Genomic DNA, 8,536 nt, shown 5'->3' on the forward strand with positions numbered 1-8,536 from the left:
TTGTCTTTCGACCCATATTTTTTAATGGGTGATAATGGAATGGTTTTTTTTTTATACAACTGAGAATGGCAAACGAGCTGACGGCCCACCTGATGGATAGTGGTAACCGTCGCCTATAGACATGAGCAGTATCATGGATATAACAGAGTATACTGTTTCGCCCATAATACCCCCCATGCGTTGCCTTTCCTGAGGACTCAGGTGTTATTCCTCTGTACCCAGTAAATTCACGCCATATCCCACCCTTCAAACCGAAACACAGCCGTGCAAACACAACTGCTTCACGGTTGAAACATGAATGGGACAGAGGTACCCAAGCAATCGACTTTTGTACAAAATCTCCCTCTGGTAACCCAACCCGCGCCATCGGTATACACCGGCGGCGTACCAGTGAAGGATGATAGGTGAGAATTTTTTTTTATGCAACTTAGAATGGCAAACAAGCTGACGGCCCAACTGATGGGAAGTGGTAACCGTCGGCTATAGACATGAGCAGTACCATGGACATAACAAAGTATACTGTTTCGCCCACGATACCCCCCATGCGTTGCCTTTCCTGAGGACTCAGGTGTTATTCCTCTGTACCCAGTAAATTCACGAGGATGAAGCAGGTCAGTTAGCCCATCGTGACGAATTCAACAAGAATTGTTCACAATGATTTCCAGGGGTAACTACGCGGAGGTCGACCTAATAGGGCATACTGTTAGCAATGAGGCTGTCAAACTCGATTACTAACAACCCCTATCCCCCCTTCGACCCATATTTCTTTAGTGACAATTTTACTTCTTTCCAACGTTTCCGATTTCACCTTGTATAGTCCTGTTTCAATAGAAGTTAATGAAAGGTGTAAGCGACGCACCTCGCACCTCGTAAAATGTTATAATTGTAACCACTAGCGCCATCTGTTAGCATTTGATTGAATTAATGCCGGCGCGCATGCGCCGAACGATTGCCCTGTGACACGTGTGTGCACGAGTTGTTAGTTGTTGTTAGTTTTGCTGTTTTGGAAATTAATTAAAAAAGTGTCTTGCAAGCATCCGTTTCATTTTGATAACTACCATAAAAACATTTTCCAACAACGGTCTGTTACATTCGCTGGTCCTTCGAGCCGGATCCTTTGAAGAACAAGCAAGTTAGAAAATGTTCGTTACGACGCGAACTCCGCGCAAAATGCAAACGCGGAGCGCCATTTTGAAGTCGCGTGAACAAAGGGAAAAAGTTGTACGACGTGTTAAAACGGATGCAGACACGATGATTTCCCACAGTAAACATTCCAGCAGCTCCACGTTGGCGCGTAAAAAGCAGCTGGAATGGGAAGCAGCTCGAGCTAAAGCTGAAATTGAAAAGCAGCTCATTGAAAAGAAACTGGCCGCTGACATCGCCGCCTTGGAAGTAGAAAGTTGCAGAAGTACCAGAAGCCAACACTCGTCGGTGAACTCCAACACCAAGATAGAACAATGGTTAGATCGCAGTAATCTGGATGCACCTGAGCGCCCGCACTGTGGTGGGTCGCTAACGGAGGTGCCGGCAGTGGCCGCGCCAACCGACATCCAGCAGTTGACCTGCGCTCTCAGAGACGCTATCACCACTGGAGTCCACACGAGCAACCGGCAACTTCTGTCCCGATTGAGTACTTCAAAAGACTTACCTCAGTATTACGGCGATCCTTTGGAGTGGCTCCAGTTCCATAAATCGTACCAAGAATCCACAGAGTTATGTAACTACACTAACACGGAGAATCTGTGGCGTTTGAGAAAGTGTCTTCGCGGAGAAGCGAAGGATGCCGTGTCCTCTATGCTCATCGGCAACACCTCACCTGATGTGATCATCGAGACCTTGGCACTTCAGTTTGGAAGACCAGAAGTAATAATAACAAAGATAGTCAACCAATTAAAAAAGATAGCACCGCTACCACCTGCATACCACAATGAAATAGTGACCTTCTCCACCAAAGTGAGAAACTATGTAGCAGCAGTGCAGGCGATACAGCAGTCCGATTACCTACGGAGTCCGGAATTAATGACAACCGTGATCTCTAAGTGTCCTAGTGTTCTTATTACCAAGTGGGTCGATTATTCATTTAGTCATTCATACGAAAATAGAACCAAATTGGAATTATTTGCCGAGTTTTTACACATCGAGGCGACCAAAACGGCAACCGCCGGTGTGAGCAACATATATAGTCATTCTGAAAATAAAAGAAGACACGAGACTGAATATAAAAAACCGAATAAATATTACAATGTGCATACAACAGTCGAACATGTGATGAACACCTCGACACCAGTGAATGTTTGTAAATTCTGTAATAAGAGTGAGCATCGATTAGACGAATGTACTCGCTATAAGCGAGCGATGCGCCGCGACCGCTGGAATTTCGTAAAGGTAAACAAACTTTGCTATAAATGCCTAGCGGCCGGCCACCACAGTGAAACGTGTAGAGCGGACAACTGTGATGTCGACGGGTGCCGGCAGTCGCACCATAAATTACTGCACTACGTGAAGTCGCCACCTGCAAATGAGACAAAAGAGGAAGATAAACCTGTGGAGACCGTCGCACATACATATGCACAATTAAAACCTAAAGTGCTACTGAAAGTGGTACCTATAACCGTGCACGGCCCGAAACAGAGTGTACAGACGTACGCTCTACTCGATGATGCCGCGACCATTTCACTGATAGCGGCCGATATTGCAGACAGCGCCGGACTCCAGGGGCAGACTACAACTATGCGCGTGGACAGCGCATGGGATGCTGGGCACCTTACGTATTCAGTAGAGAATGTGAAGTGTAGTGTGTCAAATAGTGATGGTGTTCGTTTCAATTTAAATGTTTGCAAAATGCGAGAACTTAATCTCCCAGTGTATAGCGTGTCCGGTCTTAACGTACAAAAGTATAAACATGTGCGTGAAAATAACTTTATACCTAAGTACTCTAGTGCTATAAAACCTAAGTTATTAATAGGTCAAGATAATTATCATTTAATTGCACCGCTCGAATGTTATGGTAGTAAAAATGAGCCTTATGTAACAAAAACACAATTAGGTTGGTGTGTACATGGATCTGTCTATAGTAAAAATGATGTAAATAATTCCTCAGTTTGTTCGTTATTGTATAATAATATAAAATGTGATCCGAGTAGTGTAAGTGGGTGCGAAGGTATGTATGAGGGTGCGTCGCCTAGTGTTGGTGTCCGTGACTCGTTAGCGCGCGAGTGCGGCCCTGTGCGCGCTTCGCTCAGCCCGTCCGTCGCCGCCATCACCGCTCAGGGACAAAGGTCAGTCGATTCAGTGCATTATTGTACCTACAGTGATATTTTATTTCAAGATGAAATGAAACGTTTCTTTTCGTTAGAAACAATAGGTATTTCGAATATACCACGACAGAATGCGAACGATTTGAAAGCTATTTCAATATTAGATAAAACTGCTAATCTCATCAATGAACATTGGGAGGTAGGGTTGCCTTGGAAATCCGAAACCTCAATGCCGGATTCATATCCAAATGCCTTGAACCGATTGAAGTCTGTCGAACGAAAAATGAGTTTGAATAATGAGTACGCGCTACGATACAGAGAACGCGTAAACCATTTGCTCGTAAACGATTATGCTCAAGAACTTGTACCCGGTAATCAAAGTGCACAGCGAGTTTGGTACCTACCGCACTTTGGTGTAGACAATCCTAACAAAAATAAGTTAAGATTAGTTTTTGACGCAGCGGCCACATGCAAAGGTTATTCATTAAACGATTATTTATTGCAAGGCCCAGATTTGTTGCAATCTTTATTAGGTATTATGATGCGATTTCGTGAGAACCCAGTAGCGGTAACGGGAGACATAAGAGATATGTTTCTACGAATTAAAATTAAACCAGAGGATCGACACGCACTACGGTTTTTATGGCGTGATAACCCTAGCGATGAAGTTAAGGAATATATAATGACTTCGCTTATTTTTGGCGCGAATTGTTCCCCATTTATTGCACAGTATATAAAAAATAAAAACGCTATTAGATTTGAATCCGCGATGCCGGAAGCTGTAAAAACTATTTTACAAAGTCACTACATGGATGATTGCATTGAGAGTTTTGAAAATATCGCGATTGCTATAAAAGTAATAAACGAAGTCATATATATACATAAGAATGGAGGTTTTCATATACATAATTGGATAAGTAACTGCGAAGAGGTCATGCAAAATATACCGGAATATGCCTTAGGTGATAAAGCCGTAAGGTTCAAAATTGAGAATCAGCCGGAACGTACACTTGGATTAATGTGGCATCCCTCTAGTGATACGCTAGCGTTTGACGTATCATTGAAACGTATCTCGGAGGATATTTTGAATTTAGTGCGCAGGCCTACTAAACGAGAAGTACTTAGTATAGTAATGTCTATATTCGATATTCACGGTATGCTCGCTCCATTCACAATTAAAGCAAAAATATTAATGCAATTAATATGGAAATCCAATATTAAATGGGATGAAAACATCACAGATGATTTATACAATTTATTTTGCAATTGGTTAACTCAGTTACAAACTATTGAAAGCATTTGTGTTCCGAGATGGTACTTTCGTACGTCGACCGATGGTTCAAATTCCTGTGACAGCGGACGTAACTTTGCCACTTCAAGTCACGTGACCGCGGTCCCCGCTGATTGCCTACCGACGCGCGCGCTATGCGAATCCAATCCGTTCCAGCTTGAGTTGCACATCTTCTGCGATGCTTCGCCTGCTGCTTACGCAGCCGTGGCCTATATCAGGAGAGTATCGCGCGACGGAAACATATTAATATCCTTTGTTGCAAGCAAAAGCCGTGTCGCACCTGTGAAACCAATTTCCGTGCCAAGACTAGAGTTGCAAGCAGCACTTCTAGGATGTCGTCTTTCTGAAACTATACAGCGCGAACATAGATTTAAAATAGACAAGCGATATTTTTGGACCGATGCGTCCACAGTGTTACATTGGATACGAAATAACACACGAAATTACAAAACATTTGTTGCGAATCGCCTAGGTGAAATTGATTCGCTGTCAAAGATGAATGAATGGCATTATGTACCTACACATTTGAATATCGCGGACGTAGCTACTAAACAGAATAATTATGTATTAAACAATGAATGTGAATGGTTTATTGGCCCTCGATTTTTGTATTCCACTCGCGAACAGTGGCCATTGGAGCCTGATAATCTAAATAAAAATGGTGACAATGATGTAGAAAATGTACATGCTGTATGTAATATAAACGAAAGAGTAGACTTACCTGTACCGGATCCCAGTCGGTTCTCGAGATGGTTGCGTTTGCTGCGTAGTACTGCAGCTGTACTATTGTTTACTGAAAAATGTAAGAAAAGTATTATATATACAAAAATTGACCGTAGATTACTGGACCGTGCCGAAGTGTTGTTATTGAAGTATTCGCAGGCTGAATCCTTTCCCTGTGAAATAGAAGATACTAATCAGAGCAAAGAAATAAATAAAAATAGTAGATTACGTACCTTAACTCCTTTTATTGATGAAGAAGGATTGTAGCGTGTCGACGGCCGTATAGGTGCTGCAAAAAATATAGATATACAAATAAAAAACCCTATAATTCTTGATGGTCGAAATCACGTTGCACGATTGATAGTGAAGCATTACCATGAACGTACTGCTCACTCCTGGAATGAGATGGTGGTGAATGAAGTAAGACAAAAATACTGGATAATTAATTTGCGACCTACAGTCCGTACCGTTGCTTCCAGATGCTTGTTGTGTCGTATAAAAAAGGTTACTCCTAAACCATCTAGATTAGGTGACTTACCTGAAGCCAGATTAGCCCATCACCTAAGGCCCTTCACTCATTGTGGCATCGATTTGTTCGGTCCTCTTGAAGTCACAGTAGGACGACAGAGACCTAAACGTTATGGAGTGATATTCACCTGTCTGACAGTCCGTGCGATACATATTGAAGTAGTGCCTTCGCTGACGACGGATTCACTCATCATGGCTCTCAGAAGAGCAGCTGCACGACGAGGGTGGCCACAATGCATTTATTCAGATAACGGCACCAACATGAGAGGGGCAGATGCTGAATTAAAGAAAGCCTGTGCTGAAATTATGAACAACGATATAGTCCAATCAGAACTCGCACACAGAGGAGTAGACTGGCATTTCATACCGCCGGCTAGTCCACATATGGGCGGAGCCTGGGAGCGCCTCATTCGCAGCGTGAAGTCTACACTTCGCGTTGTGCTGAAAGAAAGAGCGCCTCGTGAGGAAGTTCTTGTTATTTTTCTCGCAGAAGTAGAGAATATGGTGAATAGTAGACCACTGACTCACGTATCGGTGGATCCTAGGAGCCAGGAGACACTGACCCCTAACCACTTCTTGCTTGGTTCCTCGTCTAACTTACCTGTGCTCGGTGACTTCGACGACAGTGACCTTTACCTGCGCCGTCAATGGAGAGTAGCTCAAAGGTTGAGTGATATGTTCTGGCAGCGATGGCTGAAAGAAATATTACCTGTGCTGTTGCCGCGTCAAAAGTGGTACCACGATGAAGATTCAGTCCGTGTAGGAGACTTGGTTCTTGTAGTGGACCCGAACTTACCTAGATACAGCTGGCCTGTAGGAATTATAGAAGCTGTATATCCTGGAAAAGACGGGAGAGTGAGGGTCGTGGACGTGAGAAGCAACCGGGGCGTGATGAAGAGACCGGTGACACGAGTGGCACCGTTTCCGCGAGTTGATGAGTGTCGCGACACCGACACTAGGGGGGAGGATGTAAGCGACGCACCTCGCACCTCGTAAAATGTTATAATTGTAACCACTAGCGCCATCTGTTAGCATTTGATTGAATTAATGCCGGCGCGCATGCGCCGAACGATTGCCCTGTGACACGTGTGTGCACGAGTTGTTAGTTGTTGTTAGTTTTGCTGTTTTGGAAATTAATTAAAAAAGTGTCTTGCAAGCATCCGTTTCATTTTGATAACTACCATAAAAACATTTTCCAACAACGGTCTGTTACAAAAGGGTAACCAAGTTTTGTGGAAATTATCGCAGGAATACTCTTTAAATGAAATTAATTACAAATCGAGACATTAAATCAATAAATCTATTTTTGTTTTGTATTGTAACAGAGGAAGGAAATGGATTGTTAGTAATGGAGATTAGTAGCCCCCTTGCTAGCAATATACCCTGTCAGATCGACCTCCATGTGGTCCCCCCTAGAATCCGTCGTGCTAAATTCCCAGTGAATTCATAACAATGGGTTAACTTATTTTCCTTTTCATTCTCACCTATCATCCTTCACTGGTGCCCCGCCAGCGCAGATATATACCGAAGTACCGATAGCACAGACGGAGTTACCATTCCATTATCATCCATTAAACAAACTTATTATGAAGACATTTTTATAGGTTTTCCCTCGGGACTACAGCATGGGGTTATTCAAAAAGGAGGTAATAAGGTTTCATAGGCTTCCATGGACGCCTACAACACTACGGTATTACGGTAACAGTTTACCATCAGTCACACCGTATGCTTGTTTGCACTCATAGTAATATAAAAAAATAACTATTTATATATAAATTGCTTATAAGCAATAATCACCAATTAGGTGTAATATTAATACAAATTAGAAATTTGAAAAGCGCGCCATAATAACATAGCGATTACTCTGTGGGCGCTATTAAAAAAAAAAGTTGTGATTCTGTTAAAGCATTATTAACTATTGAAGATTAGGCTGTATGGCTTAGTTCTTTTGCCTTACCAATTGTGTATAAATTAATACTACTACTGAAGCATTTCTAACCAGACGAACTGTCTAAAATTCTAGATATTTACGATCTAATTTTCAAGCATACCATATTTTATTACCATATTTATATTGGTCATATTTGAAACAGATTAGGTGTAATTCCGAATTTAAAATTAATAATAAACTAAATATTAAATGATTAAGTAACTCGGTCAAGTTACGAGTACAAGCACTTAAGAGAGCGAAAGTTGAGGCCACCTACCGAATTGAACTCCTCAAACTTCCACTTCCGCATTTTGTTTGGCCAAAGGAAGGTTTTGGCAATTAACTTAGATCATATATCTCTAGATAGAGTATCGAGTGTTAAAAACGAATCAAAATTCATTCTGACAAACTATAACTTTTGATAATCTATACGCGAATGACCAACTTATACATTTGCCCACTTAATAAGTAATAATTAGTCTGTTTGAGTAGTACCTATGAAATAGTAACTAAGTTTTATTGAAATTATCACAAAAACACTTTAAATGATACTCTGTTATGTCCATGGTACTGCTCATGTCTATAGGCGACGGTTACCACTTTCCATTAGGTGGGGCGTCAGCTTGTTTGCCATTCTAAGTTGCATAAAAAATTAAATCCTGTCAGGTCGAACTTCACGTGATCCCCCCCTAAAACATCGTGGTTTATTCCTATTGAATTCACCACTGATGAGCCAAGCAACCTGACTTCATCCTCATTCATCAGTACATACTGGAACATCTATTAAGACAATTATCTAGTACTATC

General features: G+C 42.0%; 2 protein-coding genes across 2 annotated transcripts; both read left to right on the top strand.

Annotated features, from left to right (window-relative positions):
* The first annotated feature begins 1,251 nt into the window (after positions 1 to 1,251).
* Positions 1,252 to 5,538, top strand: LOC128201147 (uncharacterized). Its single transcript, XM_052897130.1, has one exon. It carries the CDS (start codon positions 1,252 to 1,254, stop codon positions 5,536 to 5,538), a length of 4,287 nt encoding a protein of 1,428 aa, XP_052753090.1.
* A 138-nt stretch (positions 5,539 to 5,676) lies between these two features.
* On the top strand, positions 5,677 to 6,795 carry LOC128201148 (uncharacterized). Its single transcript, XM_052897131.1, has one exon. The coding sequence runs from the start codon at positions 5,677 to 5,679 to the stop codon at positions 6,793 to 6,795; it is 1,119 nt and encodes a 372-aa protein (XP_052753091.1).
* Positions 6,796 to 8,536: the final 1,741 nt, after the last annotated feature.

The sequence above is a fragment of the Galleria mellonella genome, unplaced genomic scaffold (genome assembly GCF_026898425.1).
Source record: "Galleria mellonella isolate WM207_F2 unplaced genomic scaffold, CSIRO_AGI_GalMel_v1 utg352, whole genome shotgun sequence".
Classification (NCBI taxonomy): Eukaryota; Metazoa; Arthropoda; class Insecta; order Lepidoptera; family Pyralidae; genus Galleria; species Galleria mellonella.

Bases quoted from the DNA above. Each gene is read 5' to 3' on its own strand.
- LOC128201147 (XM_052897130.1), top strand. From the start codon at position 1,252: ATGATTTCCCACAGTAAACATTCCAGCAGCTCCACGTTGGCGCGTAAA.
- LOC128201148 (XM_052897131.1), top strand. From the start codon at position 5,677: ATGGTGGTGAATGAAGTAAGACAAAAATACTGGATAATTAATTTGCGA.